We start from the raw sequence: 18,868 nt of genomic DNA, 5'->3' as shown, positions 1-18,868 counted from the left end.
TCACGTTGGTTTCTCACAAAGTCACAGACTCACAGTCATAGACTAACAGTGAAGGCTCAAGAGCAACCTCAACTCCTCAACCCCAAGTATAAGATTGTCAAATTTTGAGAAGGTTTGTAAGGAGTTTTTCAAATTTTAAATTGATTTTAAGTTGTTTTCTTTTTTTTTCCGAATGTTTAAGTTGTTTCCTTTTCTTTTTTGAACCTCTGTGGGTCGTGAGGAAAAAAGAGCTTCATAAGAATTTGAAGAATGTAGAGAGAGAATATTTGAATTATCTCGGCTAGTCATAAACCGAATAACCGAATCAAACCGAACCAAACCGACAATAACCAAACCCGTGGTTATTATTTTACTTGGTTTGGTTATGGTTTTAGACATTTAATAACCGATTAAATTGGTTTGGTTATAGTTTTAATCAATAACCGACCCAAACCGAACCATGAACACCCCTACTACCAATTACTAGGACATTTCATATTACACTGGTATACAGTCAATGTATGCATTGATATACAATGTATACACAACTGTGATAAACATGGAAATTGGGCCTAAGGCCCAAAATGCAGGTGGCCCAACAATTTAGTCCAGGTGTACAGAAACTAAGTATTGGGTCAAATTTTCATACTTTATTCATTTATATTTAATTCGGGTTGTAATAATTTATTTATTTATTTACGTTTATTTATACTTACTTAAGATGTTAATTTAGTTTGGTTTAACTTAATTGAACTCCCCTAAAAGAGAATCCATTTTTTTGTTAATTCACTCTTTAAATTGATTTCATTTAAGTGTTTTCTTTACTTAAACATTTTAACAAATATAATTTTCTTTCAAATTATCTTAAAAGTTTCAAGTTGATGTTCTTTCAAATCAATTAGTTTAAAGTGTCTTCTTCTAAATTGATTTGTCCTGAATAACTCAAGTAATTTTTCTTATTTTACATTAGATATACTACCTCCCTTTAAATATATTTAAAATTCCTTTACTTAGTCATTTTAATAGAGTATATCTTTTGATAAATTATTTCAAGTTGATTTATTACTCAAATAAATTTATTTACGTTTACTATTTACAAGTATTTTCCCAAAATTAGTTAAATCAGAGTTTTCAAAACGCCGGATAATCGTGGGTTAGCATCCACTTTGAATGCTCAACACCTTCTTAAAGTGGAAATAAGAATCTCGTACCTTTTTCTCTGAATTTTTAAGACTTAAATCTGTTAAGGTCTTTTAAATTAAGTTTTCTTAATTTTTTTTAAAAATTAAGAGGCTACTCTTTTTTTCTAAAATTGATTTTTTCTCTAAAAAAGGAACAAAATTATTAAATAAGAAATCGCTCAGTAGAAATAAGTCTTACGATATTCTTTAGAAAATTAGAAAAGTTTTAGGTTAATAGGAACGGAAACATGACCTGATGATACTACATTAGATTTATTTTGAACGATACATAAGGGTCTGTTCTTGATATAGATCCTATCCATTTGAAGATAAAAACAGGAATAACAAAGATGCTCTTGGCTAATCCAGTACTCATGTGTAAAACATTATTGTACAGATAAGAACAGACTATAATGTAATAACAATCATAGGTTTTATGAAGGACTATACTGATGACGTTTGTCGCTGCCTGGTAACGTAGCTCTTGGTCTCTCTTCACAGTCTGTAGAGGTCAAGGGCAGATGTACCAAGAGGCCTGGACATAAACTTAGAAATGTAGTCAGTTACTGTAAATTCTTTATATAAAACGGGATTTTCTTCTGATATTAGCTCCTTGATTGGACCATAGATCTTTGGATCTGCAAAACTACCTTTGAAGAAGCATGCCACTGACATTCTTGGTCCTACCCCGTTCGCTAAAACTCTATGATTAGCACTCACAAATTTGTCATTTGATAGGATCTGTTACGAAACAAAGCTGAAATAAGTTGGACTATTTGTCTAAATTGGAGATAAATGAGACTGAAAAAGTTGTTTTTCCCCGTTACAAACCTGAAGTGCTTCACCAATATTAACAACCAATCCTTGTGCAACCGGTTCAACATCGATCCATTGGTTATTGTGAAGGACTTGAAGGCCACCAATTTGATCTTGAACTAGAACAGTAAGGAAAGCAGGATCTGTATGATTCGCAGCGCCAAGAGTTAGCTCTGGCTGTGGGCATGCTGGATAGTAATGGCATACTACTGATTTTCCTTTAGCACATTCCATATCTTTCAAGTGATCTGGTTTTAGCCCGAGCGCTTCTGACAGTATGCTGAATATAGTTTCTCCTAGCTTTGTCACATGATTTATATACTCAACGATTACGTTCCTGGATATTAGGAAAAAGCTTTACGAGATGTAATATAGCCTAACATGTCAAAAAATTGTACTACCATACTGAAGGACAGAAGAATTTTGATATTGCAAAAAGACTTGACACCTTTATTGAGTAGAATTCTCTATATCCAAAGATTTTAGTATGCATATCAGCCATCTTAGATACTAAATGAGGACAAAGCTGAAGGAACATATCTAAGAAAAATTCTTCCGTTGTCCTGCTATTTTTTTTTTCCTTTTCTCGCAAGCTTTTAAATGAAATTCACACAATTCAATACGGAACGAGAGCAGGTAGACATCATGAGTTCAAATCTCGTGAGCATCCATTAGGGAAAAAAATCTAGGTGATTGACTGATGAAAAAAGTTTGGCCTACACTTAAGATGTCATGTTTGAAGATAATAATTAAGCGAATAAAACAGTACCATTTCTAACAACTTAAGATTTTAGAAGAGTTGTTCACAAAATTCAATTTAGTACTAGAGTAGGTAGAGGCCCTGAGTTCAAATCTCACCAAAACCTATTAGACAAGAAAATTGACATGAAACAAAGATCCGACCTGCATGTGAGGAGACATGTTGAAGATACAATTAAGTGAATAAAGGTATACCCTCTCTAGCAACTTAAGATTTTATATAGCATAATCATACAATTATCGAAAAGTCTGTCCAAGCAACTGATCTAAATGAAATTCAAGAGCAGAAGATCAAAATATTCTTACCTGCAAACTGCTGGTATTTCTTCCGGTTCAATATGACCAGAATGCAGCATAGAAATGTTCAATGTATCCCTCCAGTTTGCAGTTTTTGATTGATAAAGATCAAAGTTGCTCTCATATCTTACTCTTCTCGATTTTGAATCACGTGAATAGTACTCTTTCTTTAACTCAGCATCTTGTTCATGAAATTTACGAATCCCATCAATCATTCCTTCCAAAACACTTGAAGGAACTCCATGATTTATCAGTTGGAAAAATCCCCACTTCTCCGATGCTTCCCTTATTTCATCGACAACCTTCTTACGATGATCTTGAACTTCTATGCCACTGAGATCTATCACAGGACAATGTAGAGTTGAATTACCCTGAGTCAACTCTTCAACAAGTTCATCAGATGGTCTAATGAAAATTCTTGGAATTTCCACAATTCCAGCATCAACTAGTCCTTTAACACCAGATTTTGTTTCATCAAAAGCCTTTAATTCCTTCAAACGATCATAATCCATTGTTAATTCAACTTGAGCCCCTGCAATTCTGGACATATTTGTTCTTAATTTCAAGAAGGGAAAGTTTGTTGAGAAATTAATGAGTTAGTTAAAGTCAACTAGTGCTCATAAATAATATGGTCTAATGTGAATCAATATTCAAAAGAAACACTATTTTATTAGTACTCTGAACTACGAGTATCGAATATGACCCAAAATTGATGGCCCCATAATCCGCCCAAAATTTTATGGATTGGCATAAGATAATTTTGTATTGTAATATAACCTATTTTAGTGCCGTTGAGCTTGATTTATTTTAAGCAGCTTATAAGCTTAAAAAAAATAATTGGGGTAGCCCAACTTTTTTTTTCTTGTTTATAGACTGTTTTCGACTTATATAAATTGTTTTAGATAAACTAAGTCAAACATATTCAATTAATTTTTTAAGCTTATTTTAAGCACAAAATTACCTTTAAATTGATCATTCAAGCACTTAAAAAATTTAAAAACATCTTATAATCAACTTATAAATCTAATACTAGCTCAATTCTAGTAATGGTGGATTTGCAAGAGCAGAAGTGAAATGAAAAGAGATCGAGAGCAAGACAATAATCAGCTAAGAAGAACTTACAAGTGGATATCGCCAGAGAAGACAGAACCAAAACTGAAAAATATATGAATATGAGAGAGAGAGAAAAAAAGAGATGTTGAATATGGATAGTAGAAAGTACAGATATCAAGAAAGAAGAAAGGTTATCATATGACATATTTGCCCTTAAATAAAAATTGAAATTACTTTTTTACCCTTTGTCGCTCTTCTATATAATAGAAAAATATTGAGCAGAATACCAACATCCCCCCTCAAGTTTGGCAGGAGAGAATTAACCCCCAACTTGCGAAGAATGGTATTGTGAGTTGGTCCTGATAAAGGCTTTGTGAAGATATCTGCAACTTGAGATGCAGATGGAACGAAATTTAGAGAAATGAGACCTGCGGTGAACTGTTGACGCACAAAGTGGCAGTCAAGTTCGACGTGCTTTGTGCGTTCATGAAACACAGGGTTTCTAGCAATGTGGAGTGCCGATTGACTATCAGAATGGACCGGGATTGGTAGCTTAGCTGATAGATCTCGAAGAAGACGATTCAACCATGTGACTTCAGCAACAACTCGTTGCATTGATCTATATTCTGCTTCCGTAGATGAAAGTGATACTGAAATTTATTTCTTGGATTTCAAAGAAATCAGAGAGCCACCCATGCTTATAAAATACCAGCTGACAGATCTTCTCGTATCCAAACACGAGGCCCAATCGGCGTCACAGAAAGCAAGAATGGAAAAAGAAGGATTGCTACTGAAGAACAATCCTTGACCTGGAGATTTTTGAAGATATTGAAGAACACGAATTGCAGCATCGTAATGAGGTAACCTTGGGGACTGCATATACTGTGATAAATGCTGAACCGCAAAGGCTAAATCTGGACGAGTGTGAGTTAAATAGTTGAGTTTTCCAATCAATCTTCGATAGGAAAAAGGATCTGTGAGTGGTGTCCCTTCATCAGCAGAGAGTTTTTGCGAAGGATCAAGTGGAGAAGGTACTTCAGCTAAGTCATCACAGTTGTACTCAGACAGAAGTTCAAGAGTGAATTTCCTCTGATTCACTATCAGACCATGGTCTTCTCGTACCACCTCCAATCCAAGGAAATAATGTAAGCTTCCTAGGTCTTTTATCTTAATTCAGTGTCCAAAAATTGCTTGAGGTTAGACAACTCTGTAGAATCATTCTCAGTAATAATTATATCGTCAACATAGACTGCAACTAAAGAAACTGAGTGACCTGAATGCTTGTAGAATAAAGAGTAATCATTCAGAGATGAAACATACCCTTTGAAATTAAGAGCAGCCCCTAATTTTGCATACCATTGTCTTGAGGCTTGTCTCAATCCATACAAAGATTTGTTTAGTTTGCAAACTAAGTTAGGATTAGAAGATTCCATACCTGGAGGAAATTTCATATACACCTCTTCTTGCAATTCACCATGCAAGAAGGCATTATTGACATCTAGTTGAGATATATTCCAACCTTTCTTGACTGCTACTGCAAGTAAGCATCTTATTATTGTCATTTTGACAACAGGAGAATACGTTTTATTGAAGTCGATGACTTCTCTTTGGATGTCTCCTCTTACCACCAATCTTGCCTTTAATCTCTCTATAGAACCATTTGCTTTGTGCTTTACTTTGTAATCCCATTTACAGGGTAAAGCTTTCTTATTTGGAGGTATACTTGAAATTGCATTCAAGACCTGCTGATTAGAGATAGATAAAGCATCAAAAGAGAAAATAGGAGGATCAATGGGATCAATAAAACATGAAGTGGAAAGATCAGTGAGATAAACCGAGTTGCAAACATACTCATCTAGATACACAGGCCTTTTAGGAACCCTCTCTGATCTTCTTTCAGGTGAAACAGAGACGGGATCCACATCATGAATTGGAAGACTATTAGATGAGGAAGATAGACTTGGGGAAGGTGGAGGAACATCAATAGATGAGCTAGATGAAGGAAGTGATCTAGAATCACTAGGAATGGACCCTAAGGAATCAGATTCATCAAGGGTAGAAACCAATGGAGATAGTGTATGAGAAGAAGAAATAGATGGTCCTGAATCAGCTGTGGTTGTAGTGAAAATAGGAGGAGAAGGAGTTTGAGTGTGAAAAGGAAATGTAGTTTCATGAAAAACTACATTCCTTGAAACGATGATTTTCTTAGAATTCATTTCAATGACTTTATACCCTTTCTTCCCTATAGGATATCCAAGAAATATACAAGGGACTGCCCTAGGAGCAAATTTGGGTCTGTTATGTGAAGGGATTGAAACAAAACACAAACATCCAAAACTTCTCAAAAACTTGTATGAAGGATAAGTTCCAAAAATTAATTCAAAAGGTGTTTTTCCTTTGAGCACAGATGAGGGAAACCTATTTATTAGAAAAGTTGCGGTCAATAAACAATCACCCCAGTAGCAAATAGGCACTTTAGATTGGTGTAACAAAGCTCTAGAAGTCTCTAAAAGGTGTCTGTGTTTCCTTTCCACAACTCCATTCTGTTGTGGAGAGGCAGTGCAAGAAGTTTGGTGGATGATTCCTCTTGAGAGAAAATATTCTGAAAGAATCACTCCACTGCCTAACTGAAGAGCATTATCTGACCTTATCATTTTTATCTTAGCCCCAAATTGTCTTTCAGTGTAAGCTAGGTAGTTGTTTAGTGTAGGGAAAGCATTGCTTTTAGTAGTCAAGAGGTAAGTCCAAGTTGCTCTACTAAAATCATCTACAATAGTAAGAAAATACTTGTATCCATTATAGGTAGATGATTTATAGGGTCCCCAAGTGTCCACATGGATTAACTCAAAAATTGCTTTAGTTTTGATGCAACTAGAAGGGAATGGCAGTTTAGTTTGTCTAGCAACAGGGCATATATCACATTTGTGATCAAAATAAGAAAAGGAAGAAGAGGAACTGATGTTTTTCATTAAATCAAAAGGCATGTGGCCCAATCTAATGTGCCACAATTTTACATCATCCCTATTGTTTACTGGAATAGAAAAAAAGCTAGGAAAAGAGCTACAACTGGAGAGTAAAACATCAAATTTAGAACTAGACTTAACAAGACTTTGTAGACCTGAAGTAGTGTTCATGATATAGATCCCATCCTTTGCTTCACCAATAACCAGAGGGGTCCTCATTGAATGGCCCTGCATAACACAACAAATGGAAGAAAAATTTAGTGTGCAATAGAATTGTTTACAGAATTGATGAATTGATATCAAGTTGATTTTAAAAGAAGGGACAAGCAAAACATTCTTTAGTAGCAAATTATGAGGGAGAGTGACAGTTCCTCCATGTGTCACCCTTACCCTGAAAGAATTTGGGAGCTTGACATAAATAGGAGAAGACAAAAGTGTAAGAGTAGTAAAGAAAGCAGGGTCAAAAGACATATGAGCAGAAGCTCCTGAATCTAATATCCAGTAGCTAGAGCTAGCATGGGTTTGATATAGTCTTGGATCACTGAAAGTGTTACCAGAAAAACAGTGCACCATGTTAGCTGAAACCTCACTTCCTACAAATGGCACATCTCCAATCTGTGCATTCTGAAACTCTTCTTCCAAACCACCATAGTTCTCCTGAGCAACAGATCCATTTGCTTGTTTCCCATTTGTTGCGTAACCTGAGTATCCACCTGTTGTCATTGCATTAGCCATAACTCCCTTTGTTGTTTGGTTGTGATTTTGACCCCTTGGTGAACTTAAAATCAGGTGGATAACCTATTATTCTGTAGCATTTTGCAATTGAGTGCCCAAATTTCTTACAATTTGTGCAATACAGATTGTTGTTGTAGTTATTGTTGTTGTTCTTTCTTGCTCTAAAATCAGTATTTTTGTACCTCTGACCTGAGAAATTCTGATGTGTTGCAAGAAATGAAGATGTGTCACCTGGAAAGTTAGGATTAACATATGCCTCTCTCTGTTTCTCATCTTGAATGAGGAGAGAGTACGCATGATTCACATTTGGGAGAGGTGACATCATGAATATGTTGCTTCTTACTGCTGCATAAACATCATTAAGTCCCATTAGAAATTGGATCAATCTTTCGTCCTGCTTGGATTTGACTACTTTCTTCTTTCCTCCACAGGTGCAGTTGCAAGAACATATTTCTCCGTTGGAGAGAGCATCCAGCTCATCCCAAATCCTCTTGATTCTTGTGAAATATCCTGCTACATCAGTTGTTCCTTCATCAGATCTGTGAGGCCTTTTTGAAGGTGATAGAGTTGAGCTCCATTGGACTGACCAAACGTGTCATGAAGGTCAGTCCAGAGATCTTTAGCAGATTTAGAGTATATCACACTCCCTGCAATTTTTTTTGAAAGAGAGTTAAGCAACCAAGAAATCACCATGTTATTGCACCTAGTCCAAAACTTGAACTCAGGTGTATCAGCAGATGGTATTTCGGTAGAACCATCAATAAAACTCATCTTGTTCTTAGCTGATAGAGAAATAATGATGGACCTTCTCCACGCAGCAAAACCAGTTCCATCGAAAACGAAATTCACAAGATTCATTCCTGGAGAATCTGAGGGATGAAGATAATATGGACTGCTAGAATCCATTACTGCAGATGAAGAAGAGTTTCCCTCAGATGATTGTGATGTGTTTTCCATTTGGATTGAAAGAACAAAAATAAAGAAAAGATTTGGATCCTACTGCTGCTGCTGCTCAGATACCATGATGAAAATATGAAAATGAAGACAAATTTTTTTGAATTTTTTCTTTGATGATCTCCCCTCTACAACCTTCATGTCTATATATACAAATATAAAAGATAAACAACAATAAAAGCCCATACTAGTTAAAATAACAATAAAACCCATAGAATATAAACAACAATAAAAACCCATACTAGTTATATTATCAATAAACCCATACTAGTTTGCTTCTCTTTGTCTTCTCTTCTCTTTATTCCAACACATGTGTAAAACATTATAGTACAGATAAGAACAGACTATAACGTAATAGCAATCATAGGTTTTATGAAGGGCTATACTGATGACGTTTGTCGCTGCCTGGTAACGTAGCTCTTGGTCTCTCTTCACAGTCTGTAAAGGTCAAGGGCAGATGTACCAAGAGGCCTGGACATAAACTTAGCAATGTAATCAGTTACTGTAAATTCTTTATATAAAACGGGATTTTCTTCTGATATTAGCTCCTTGATTGGACCATAGATCTTTGGATCTGCAAAACTACCATTGAAGAAGCATGCCACTGACATTCTTGGTCCTACCCCGTTCGCTAAAACTCTATGATTAGCACTCACAAATTTGTCATTTGATAGGATCTGTTACGAAACAAAGCTGAAATAAGTTGGACTATTTGTCTAAATTGGAGATAAATGAGACTGAAAAAGTTGTTTTTCCCCGTTACAAACCTGAAGTGCTTCACCAATATTAACAACCAATCCTTGTGCAACCGGTTCAACATCGATCCATTGGTTATTGTGAAGGACTTGAAGGCCACCAATTTGATCTTGAACTAGAACAGTAAGGAAAGCAGGATCTGTATGATTCGCAGCGCCAAGAGTTAGCTCTGGCTGTGGGCATGCTGGATAGTAATGGCATACTACTGATTTTCCTTTAGCACATTCCATATCTTTCAAGTGATCTGGTTTTAGCCCGAGCGCTTCTGACAGTATGCTGAATATAGTTTCTCCTAGCTTTGTCACATGATTTATATACTCAACGATTACGTTCCTGGATATTAGGAAAAAGCTTTACGAGATGTAATATAGCCTAACATGTCAAAAAATTGTACTACCATTCTGAAGGACAGATGAATTTTGATATTGCAAAAAGACTTGACACCTTTATTGAGTAGAATTCTCTATATCCAAAGATTTTAGTATGCATATCAGCCATCTTAGATACTAAATGAGGACAAAGCTGAAGGAACATATCTAAGAAAAATTCTTCCGTTGTCCTGCTTTTTTTTCCCCTTTTCTCGCAAGCTTTTAAATGAAATTCACACAATTCAATACGGAACGAGAGCAGGTAGACATCATGAGTTCAAATCTCGTGAGCATCCATCAGGGAAAAAAATCTACGTGATTGACTGATGAAAAAGTTTGGCCTACACTTAAGATGTCATGTTTGAAGATAATAATTAAGCGAATAAAACAGTACCATTTCTAACAACTTAAGCTTTTAGAAGAGTTGTTCACAAAATTCAATTTAGTACTAGAGCAGGTAGAGGCCCTGAGTTCAAATCTCACCAAAACCTATTAGACAAGAAAATTCACATGAAACAAAGATCCGACCTGCATGTGAGGAGACATGTTGAAGATACAATTAAGTGAATAAAGGTATACCCTCTCTAGCAACTTAAGATTTTATATAGCATAATCATACAATTATCGAAAAGTCTGTCCAAGCAACTGATCTAAATGAAATTCAAGAACAGAAGATCAAAATATTCTTACCTGCAAACTGCTGGTATTTCTTCCGGTTCAATATGACCAGAATGCAGCATGGCAATGTTCAATGTATCCCTCCAGTTTGCAGTTTTTGATTGATAAAGATCAAAGTTGCTCTCATATCTTACTCTTCTCGATTTTGAATCACGTGAATAGTACTCTTTCTTTAACTCAGCATCTTGTTCATGAAATTTACGAATCCCATCAATCATTCCTTCCAAAACACTTGAAGGAACTCCATGATTTATCAGTTGGAAAAATCCCCACTTCTCCGATGCTTCCCTTATTTCATCGACAACCTTCTTACGATGATCTTGAACTTCTATGCCACTGAGATCTATCACAGGACAATGTAGAGTTGAATTACCCTGAGTCAACTCTTCAACAAGTTCATCAGATGGTCTAATGAAAATTCTTGGAATTTCCACAATTCCAGCATCAACTAGTCCTTTAACACCAGATTTTGTTTCATCAAAAGCCTTTAATTCCTTCAAACGATCATAATCCATTGTTAATTCAACTTGAGCCCCTGCAATTCTGGACATATTTGTTCTTAATTTCAAGAAGGGAAAGTTTGTTGAGAAATTAATGAGTTAGTTAAAGTCAACTAGTGCTCATAAATAATATGGTCTAATGTGAATCAATATTCAAAAGAAACACTATTTTATTAGTACTCTGAACTACGAGTATCGAATATGACCCAAAAATTGATGAATTGGCATAAGATAATTTTGTATTGTAATATAACCTATTTTAGTGTCCGTTTAGCTTGATTTATTTTAAGTAGCTTATAAGCTTAAAAAAAGAGTTGGATAGCCCAACTTATTTTTTTTTTGTTTATAGACTGTTTTCGACTTATATAAACTGTTTTAGATAAACTAAGTCAAACATATTCAATTAATTTTTTAAGCTTATTTTAAGCACAAAATTATCTTTAAATTGATCATTCAAGCACTTAAAAAATTAATACTAGCTTAATTCTAGTAATGGTGGATTTGCAAGAGCAGAAGTGAAATGAAAAGAGATCGAGATCAAGACAATAATCAGCTAAGAAGAACTTACAAGTGGATATCGCCAGAGAAGACAGAACCAAAACTGAAAAATATATGAATATGAGAGAGAGAAAAAAAGAGATGTTGAATATGGATAGTATGAAGAAAGAAGAAAGGTTATCATATGACATATTTGCCCTTAAATAAAAATTGAAATTACTCTTTTACCCTTTTTCGCTCTTCTATATAATAGAAAAATATTGAGCAGAATACAGAGGAAAAAGAAATAGGAAAAAAGATACATATGAATTTCTGAAGATAGATCACATCACTTATTTTGTGCCTAACTTTATTAGATAAATCAATATTATCTAACATGATTATGAACATAAAAGAAAATGTTGGTGAGTGAGAGATTTTGGAGCAAAATTGTTTATTTCGTGATTTACTATAATTTTAGAAGTAATTTCAACAAGCATTACTTTCTCTGTCCCTTTTTACTTGTTAAATTTTAATTTGACACACTTATTAACAAAACAGTGATTGATATAATGAGTTTACCATTTTACATCTATTAATTGATAGAGTTTTAAACATATGTACTCTATTTTTCAAAGACATTAACTCAATGTTAATAAATTAAGGATATAATAAAAAGAAAAAAAATATCCTTTTTTAATTTGTCAAAATGGACAAGTAAAAATGAATATCAAATTAGGAGATATTTAACAAGTAAATAGAGACGGAGGGAGTATTATTTTATAATACTAAGAAGTTTTACTTAAAAGGAGATTTCATTAGTTTAGTATTTAGACATGATTTTTCTCGATGGAAATTTGTTAAAGTATTTGTCACGTTTTTTTATATGGACTAACTTATAAAATGATCAATTTAATAAGCTCATTGATATATTTTTATATCCGCTTAGCGCGGACGATTTAAGTTAATATATAAATATGTTCTTTAATTTGGTTTCAACTGACATCTATGCCTCTAATTTTGAGTATGCACAAGTAGACATTTAAACTTGTATAAAATTGAATAAATAGACACACGTATTCTATATTGTATAATACACATAAGACATAAAATTGACATGTATGACACATAAGACACCACATAGAATACAAAATTGACACATAAGACGAATATATCTATTTATGTTAATTTTACATAAGTTTTAAGTGTCTATTACTTATGTACACCCAAATATATAGATATTGAGGTCATTATATCTAATAAAATCAAACTTCATTAATCTTCAGCAATAATTATAGAAAGCTAGAAATGGCTGGCATAATTGATTAATATCCAAAAGAACCCAGTTTTTGTATCATCAAAAGCCTTTATCTCCTTCAAGCGATCAAAATCCATTAATTGTCAATGCAGCATGAGACTCTGCACTTCTGGACATATTTGTTCTTAATTTCAAGAAGGTAGAGTTTCTGGAGCAATTAATAAGTTACTTAAAGTCAACTAGTGCTCATAAATAATGTTGTTTAATGTGAATCAATATTGAAAAGAAACACTTTCTTTTATTATTAGTCTAAACTGAATTACTACCTTCGTCTCATATTAGATGAGCATCTTACTAAAAATATTTATTCCATATTACTTGATTACTTACTAAATCAAGATAAAATTAATTAAATTTTTTCTATTTTACCCTACAATTAATATGGTCTTTTGAATGTAAACAATTTTCAATACTAGATATTTCTATACTCTATGTATATTGCATTGATATAAATAAGACGAAATGATAAAGTCTTTTAATGTATTAATGATTTCTTAATCACCGTGTAAAGTCGAAAGTGCCCATCTAATATAGGACGGAGGTAGTATCAAATATGATCCAAAAATTGATGGCCCTTTCCAAAATTTGGGGAAAGCAAATGGGCAGTGTTGTAGTTTTATTTATTAATAAATAGACATATTGTGAGCTTTTATATACAAATATTGAGGAGAATGTGGAGGAAAAAATAGGAAAATAATAAGGCATAATATATAAATATGCATTTTAACTTGGTTTCATATGATATTTATATCCTCCAATTTTGGGTGTGCACAAGTGGACATTTAAATTTGTATAAAATAGAACAAGTAGACATGTGTGTACTACTTGGAGTATTTTTCATGTTTTTTTATATGGACTAATTCATAAAATGATCTATTAATAAACTCATTGATATATTTTTATAACCGCTTCGCGCGGACAAGTTAACTTAGTAAACCAAACTCCATTAGTCTTCGCCTATAATTTGTAGAAAACTTGAAATGGCCGGCATAGTTGATTAATATCCCAAAGGGCCCACGATAAATTTTTATATATGCAAATTGAACTATACATACTTATTTGACCAAACAAGTAATAATTATGAGGAATTGGTTATTGATTTTTCTGTTCTCACATCTTGATTGTAATGATAAATGTATTATATAACACGTTACATATTACTTCAGAATTTCTATGTACTTACTCAAGACCAGAACGAGCTTGTCTTCTGACCACTATCGTTCCATTCTGGAGTGAAATCATCTTGTTCATTGAACTAGCTAGAAGACATCAATTCGGATTGAAATGGATTATGATCCATCGATTGAGAAAAAGGTTATTGATGATACAAAGGCTGGTGTTAAGGGACTAGTTGATTCTGGAATAGTTGAGATTCCAAGAATTTTTATTAGGCCACCTCATGAACATGCTGAGGAGTTGACTATGTCCAAGTCAACTCTACAGGTTCCGGTGGTGGATCTAAGTGGCTTGAAGTTGAAGATGGGCGTAAGAAGATTGTCGATGAAATTAGGAAAGTGTTAAAATTGACAAGATTCTAGATAGTCTTAATGTAGCAACTTGGTAGGTGAAAGTTTGGTAAACTTTGACATCTTGACAAAATGTGATGTCATGGATGACATCAAGAGCAAGAATTTATTCCTATAAATAGGCAGCTCTTGATTTATTTGAAATTCACCTCAAAAATATTTCTCTCTTGTCTTCTCATATTCTAAGGCATTTACAAAATACATTAGAAGAGTAGAGAATTGATAGAGCAATTCTCCTAATTGTATTTGGGATCTCCTTGTTAATATAAATGCAGTTGTTCTCTGGTGGACATAGGATCATTCTGATTCGAACCACGTTAAATATTGTTGTTCTTTCTTGTTCTTTAAATTTTCACATTTCCGCTAACAATTGGTATCACAGCCAAGGTTTTGTCTGAGTATGCTCTGTGATTGCATGTCACGCCCCGGGAGGGTACCCTAGACGTAACCGGCACCCAAAGGCCATTTCTGACCTTTGAGCGAACCACCTGGTCCAGTCACTCCTTCATTCAAGCACATTCTCTTAGCAGGAACTCAATTTAAAGAAATACTTTTCATAATATAAGGGCCGAAGGCCAAACATTTACAATCAAAAGAAGACAATAAAAATAGGACTCCTCAAGATGACCGCTCGACCTCCCACACTCCAGTCTATGAAGCCTCTACTCATGTCAAAAAGGTGCCAATGACAAGCCCATGGCTACCGACAATCTAAATAAGGAAAAGACAGTCAAAAACTGTACAAGAAGGCCCAATATCCTCCGGGAACTAGGAGGACTCACCGACTGGCTGGAAGTGTATGTGGATCTTCAACGGAGCGCCGGTTGATGATCTCTCGTACCTGTCTCTGCATCATGAAACGATGCAGGCCAAATGGCGTCAGTACATGGAATGTACGAGTATGTAAAATGGCCAAATACAACGAACATCAAGGAAGAATAAATCAACTCGGGAGCTCAACTCAAAAGGGATGACAACTCAATCAAATGTCCTAAGTCTAAACGAGGATATGATTTAGACTGGACCAATCATATACAATTCAACTCAATCTGACTCAGAGTACTATCAACACCTATTTGAGAGTTTCTCTTAACCGACAACCAACACTTATGAGCTAGTGAAGGTACAACGAAACGACGTCGTTGCCACGCCCGTTCATACCTTGCCAGGGCATGAACGACGAACACTCATGGATCCAATCCAACCAGGTCCTATAATGTCAGGACAAAAGCTCTCGGGGAAGCATCCGACTTTAACGGTTCAATTCCCCCTACGTTTGGCAACACAGGTATTGGGTTCGAGTATGGACTATACTCTTGCCCAATTCGGTGCTCGATACTCCTCCCAAGACTCAATGCTCATAAAACTCCATCAAATCAACTCAATCAACTCATATCAACAAGTCTCATTACAACCTTGTCAACTCATCAACTCTATCACAATCAAGTCTCAATCTCAATGCTCAATCTCAATCATACCTTCAAGGAAGTTTTAAATGCACATTGTTGACACCCAATTTTGGCCGACCTATAATTATTTTTTGAATTACTATCTTAATAGATAAACATTTTTTTAAAATTATTTTCTTGAATTATATATATATATATATATATATGTATATATATGTATAAAGTTAATTATTTTTAGTTTTTACCAAAATAAAAAAAGAAAAATAATAATAATAATAGTAATAAAAAATCATATATTTTAGATTTCATAGCTTATAATATTTTTATTTATTAATATTATTAACATCATTTTTTTTGAAAATAACAAGCTTTGTACATTCAAATATTTTTTTTCCGCATTATTTAGTATATATTATTCGTGTGTGTATTTTCTTTGTATAAATATTACTTAATTAAGTATATTTTATCAATTTACTTATTCATATTAATTTGTGCATATTGCATACCTACTTTAATACGACTTATATGCATATGCATATAAAGTATTTTTTTTATTAATTAAGTTTATTGTGAATTTTAGTTAATAGGTATGTCATATCTATTCTAGTATGCATACGATGCATCATATATATATATATATATATACATGAGTATTTTCTTTATATAAAAAATATATTACTTACTAAGTCTATTTTGTTATTTACTCATTCATATTAATATATACGTATTATATCTATTTTAATAGATCTTATGTGCATATGTATATAAAAGGGGGCTATTATTTAAGTTTATTATATATTTTTACTTGTTTATGTTAACATATCTATTTTTGTATGTATTATATACATATGGCATTTTATATGTATATACGCAAATATTTATATTGTATGTACATGCATATTTACTTTACATATATAATATTATAAATTTATAAATTTATGATTTTACTTATTCAACATGTATTTGACAATTAATTAGATGATATTTTATTTTTACAATTACTTATAATTATTTCCTAATCAAATTTTAATGTAGTCTACTTTTATATTCAATTTTAATCTCAACCGTACATTACATTTTTGATCCATGGCCATAACTAATTCTATCATTTTTTATTATTATTACCCAAATTCTAAACCTAAAGGAATTTTTTTTTCTTTTCATTTTATTTTTTTGGTCATCTTCCCAAAGAGAAGAAGACAACAACGCCGCCTCCCTCGATCTCTCTCTCACGCTGCCTCTTCTCCACAGCGCTGCAACAACGAACCACTCCAGCGAGCTCGCAGCGATGGCAACGCTGCCATCAGTAGCCATGGCGCACAACAGCGAACCAGCGGCAGCAACGACGCAGCGACGACGAACATCAACAGCGGCAACACGCGAACACGCCGACGGCGACACCACGACAAGCTGCTGTACAGCAGCAGCACCATCTTCATCACGCCGCCACAGCAGCGAATCTGAGCAGCCATGGTGTTCACTTTTTTTTTTTTTTTTTTTGATTTTATGTACAGGTCTGAGCCTTTTGAGAAGGATCCTTAGGAAAACTCCTGTTCTCTTCATTTGTTGGTGCTGTAACAATGATAATCCAGTTAAAGACGGATCTATACAGATCCGTCATAGGTATGTTAATCTAATTTATTTATTACTCAGTCTTCTATGAATTAGTTCTAAAACATTTTGTAAAAAAAAAAAAGGTTTAATCAACATGTATTTTATAAAATTAACTTGTTTGCAGGTTATCTATGCCTTTAATATATTTCTATACGTTTGAATATAATATGCCCCTTTATGATCTGATACGTTTTTGAAATTAAAGTTATTGATTCTTGACTTTGTGCGTTTTGATTGATAATTAAATTGTTAATTCTTGACTTAACTTGATGAATTTGGGTCTGATAATTGCAATCTTAACTTATTATGTTCTCTAATACCTTCTTATCAATTACTTATTCACATTGGCGACTCCACTGGGGAAAATCCAGGTTTCAACCATAATAGGCTCAATTTTTCAATTGAGGGAGGTATTGTTGTTCATATTTTTCACATGTTAATATATTTTTTTTTCTCTCTTTGATTCTTTTCGCATCCTGTGAATTGTGTATGTCATACATAAATTCTTCATATTATTATCAATCTTTTACTTTAATATTTATTTATAGACCGTAGTTGTATATTTATTAACACTCTATTGGTTATTTTATTTCTATCGAGTCATAATTGTACACTATCACACACTGAGCATGCGATTGAAGTGTCTTGCGCTTCTTCGTAATCTTTTCAAAACTCTTTAATTTTAGAGACAGTGTGTTTAGATTACAATGCATGTTCTCGCATTGCCTTGTACATTCTAAAAATACATTGGTTCAGAGGTGAGCTCTAACTCATAGCCTCACCTTTTTGAAATATAATCATTAATTCATAATAGCCATAAAAAATATACATAGGTATGTTTATGTTGGAACTACGTTTGACCTGATTCTTGCTTCAACGGGATACGTAGGCGCCACCACAGCTCGGTCATGTTCCCCATGAGCTTTCTAATATTTTACAACGAAAACTGGGGCAAAATTTTTGAAAAGTTAAAAAAAAAAATCACGAGAAGACATTTTCCACAAGATTGAATACCAGAGTTTGTTGAAGCTGGAACAGGGACAAAATTTTGGAGGAAAATCCTCAAAAATTTCAACTAAGGCTGCACTCAGACACCTGACTAGCAAGGCATCGCTCCGAGTTTGTCTATCTCTTCATATTAACTTTTGTATATAATGTTATGTTTTGTAAATATCTTTGATTTTCTTTTCTTACATTTTTTTTAAAAAAAAATTATTTGATATTTTTCAAAATTTGGGTAGTTTGCTCTTTAATGTGACTCATTTTAGTTTGGCTAGTCCGCCCTTTAATGACTCATTGGATTTTCATTTTTATTTATTATTCATTCAAAATGTATATTGTTGTTCAAAACATATGTCTTATACCATGTATGCTTGAACTACGCAGACCTGATTCTTGTTTTCTTCAAGATACGTAGGCAACCCTCATTTGGGTTCGGTCTCATTTTTTATTTTTTTATTTGTTTCCAAAAAAAAAAAAATATAC

At 33.6% G+C, this 18,868-nt stretch overlaps 3 protein-coding genes across 8 annotated transcripts; all 3 read right to left on the bottom strand.

Moving 5' to 3' along the window:
* Positions 1 to 1,409: 1,409 nt before the first annotated feature.
* LOC129883119 (1-aminocyclopropane-1-carboxylate oxidase homolog 1-like) lies at positions 1,410 to 4,216 on the bottom strand. 4 transcript variants are annotated; one of them, XM_055957703.1, is made up of 4 exons: positions 4,155 to 4,216; positions 3,042 to 3,572; positions 1,992 to 2,313; positions 1,410 to 1,901 (listed from the first exon to the last, which is right to left on the bottom strand). In XM_055957703.1, the coding sequence occupies exons 2-4, from the start codon at positions 3,542 to 3,544 to the stop codon at positions 1,656 to 1,658; spliced, it is 1,071 nt and encodes a 356-aa protein (XP_055813678.1). In that variant the 5' UTR covers positions 3,545 to 3,572; positions 4,155 to 4,216; the 3' UTR covers positions 1,410 to 1,655. The 4 variants fall into 4 exon arrangements, with proteins under 4 accessions (XP_055813678.1, XP_055813680.1, XP_055813679.1 ...); XM_055957705.1 differs by lacking the exon at positions 4,155 to 4,216 and having other exon boundaries at positions 1,410 to 1,706; positions 1,811 to 1,901; positions 3,042 to 3,679; XM_055957704.1 differs by lacking the exon at positions 4,155 to 4,216 and having other exon boundaries at positions 1,410 to 1,695; positions 1,811 to 1,901; positions 3,042 to 3,679.
* Positions 4,217 to 7,775: 3,559 nt separating this feature from the next.
* LOC129883710 (uncharacterized) lies at positions 7,776 to 8,740 on the bottom strand. The gene is made up of 2 exons (XM_055958320.1): positions 8,371 to 8,740; positions 7,776 to 8,293 (listed from the first exon to the last, which is right to left on the bottom strand). The coding sequence occupies exons 1-2, from the start codon at positions 8,738 to 8,740 to the stop codon at positions 7,776 to 7,778; spliced, it is 888 nt and encodes a 295-aa protein (XP_055814295.1).
* Positions 8,741 to 8,838: 98 nt separating this feature from the next.
* LOC129883113 (1-aminocyclopropane-1-carboxylate oxidase homolog 1-like) lies at positions 8,839 to 11,669 on the bottom strand. 3 transcript variants are annotated; one of them, XM_055957698.1, is made up of 4 exons: positions 11,608 to 11,669; positions 10,552 to 11,082; positions 9,505 to 9,826; positions 8,839 to 9,414 (listed from the first exon to the last, which is right to left on the bottom strand). In XM_055957698.1, the coding sequence occupies exons 2-4, from the start codon at positions 11,052 to 11,054 to the stop codon at positions 9,169 to 9,171; spliced, it is 1,071 nt and encodes a 356-aa protein (XP_055813673.1). In that variant the 5' UTR covers positions 11,055 to 11,082; positions 11,608 to 11,669; the 3' UTR covers positions 8,839 to 9,168. The 3 variants fall into 3 exon arrangements, with proteins under 3 accessions (XP_055813673.1, XP_055813674.1, XP_055813672.1); XM_055957699.1 differs by lacking the exon at positions 11,608 to 11,669 and having other exon boundaries at positions 8,839 to 9,208; positions 9,324 to 9,414; positions 10,552 to 11,193; XM_055957697.1 differs by lacking the exon at positions 11,608 to 11,669 and having other exon boundaries at positions 10,552 to 11,191.
* Positions 11,670 to 18,868: the final 7,199 nt, after the last annotated feature.

Source organism: Solanum dulcamara, chromosome 3 (assembly GCF_947179165.1).
Source record: "Solanum dulcamara chromosome 3, daSolDulc1.2, whole genome shotgun sequence".
Classification (NCBI taxonomy): Eukaryota; Viridiplantae; Streptophyta; class Magnoliopsida; order Solanales; family Solanaceae; genus Solanum; species Solanum dulcamara.
The sequence above is the reverse complement of the archived record's forward strand: the minus strand, read 5'-3'. Positions and strand labels throughout refer to the sequence as shown.

Bases quoted from the DNA above. Each gene is read 5' to 3' on its own strand.
- LOC129883710 (XM_055958320.1), bottom strand. From the start codon at position 8,740: ATGGAAAACACATCACAATCATCTGAGGGAAACTCTTCTTCATCTGCA. The intron at 8,294-8,370 runs GTCAGTCCAATG...CTGATGTAGCAG, and splicing joins TGACCTTCATGACACGTTTG to GATATTTCACAAGAATCAAG.
- LOC129883113 (XM_055957697.1), bottom strand. From the start codon at position 11,090: ATGTCCAGAATTGCAGGGGCTCAAGTTGAATTAACAATGGATTATGAT. The intron at 9,827-10,551 runs GTAAGAATATTT...CCTAATATCCAG, and splicing joins GAAATACCAGCAGTTTGCAG to GAACGTAATCGTTGAGTATA. The intron at 9,415-9,504 runs GTTTGTAACGGG...GTTTCGTAACAG, and splicing joins ATATTGGTGAAGCACTTCAG to ATCCTATCAAATGACAAATT.
- LOC129883119 (XM_055957702.1), bottom strand. From the start codon at position 3,580: ATGTCCAGAATTGCAGGGGCTCAAGTTGAATTAACAATGGATTATGAT. The intron at 2,314-3,041 runs GTAAGAATATTT...CCTAATATCCAG, and splicing joins GAAATACCAGCAGTTTGCAG to GAACGTAATCGTTGAGTATA. The intron at 1,902-1,991 runs GTTTGTAACGGG...GTTTCGTAACAG, and splicing joins ATATTGGTGAAGCACTTCAG to ATCCTATCAAATGACAAATT.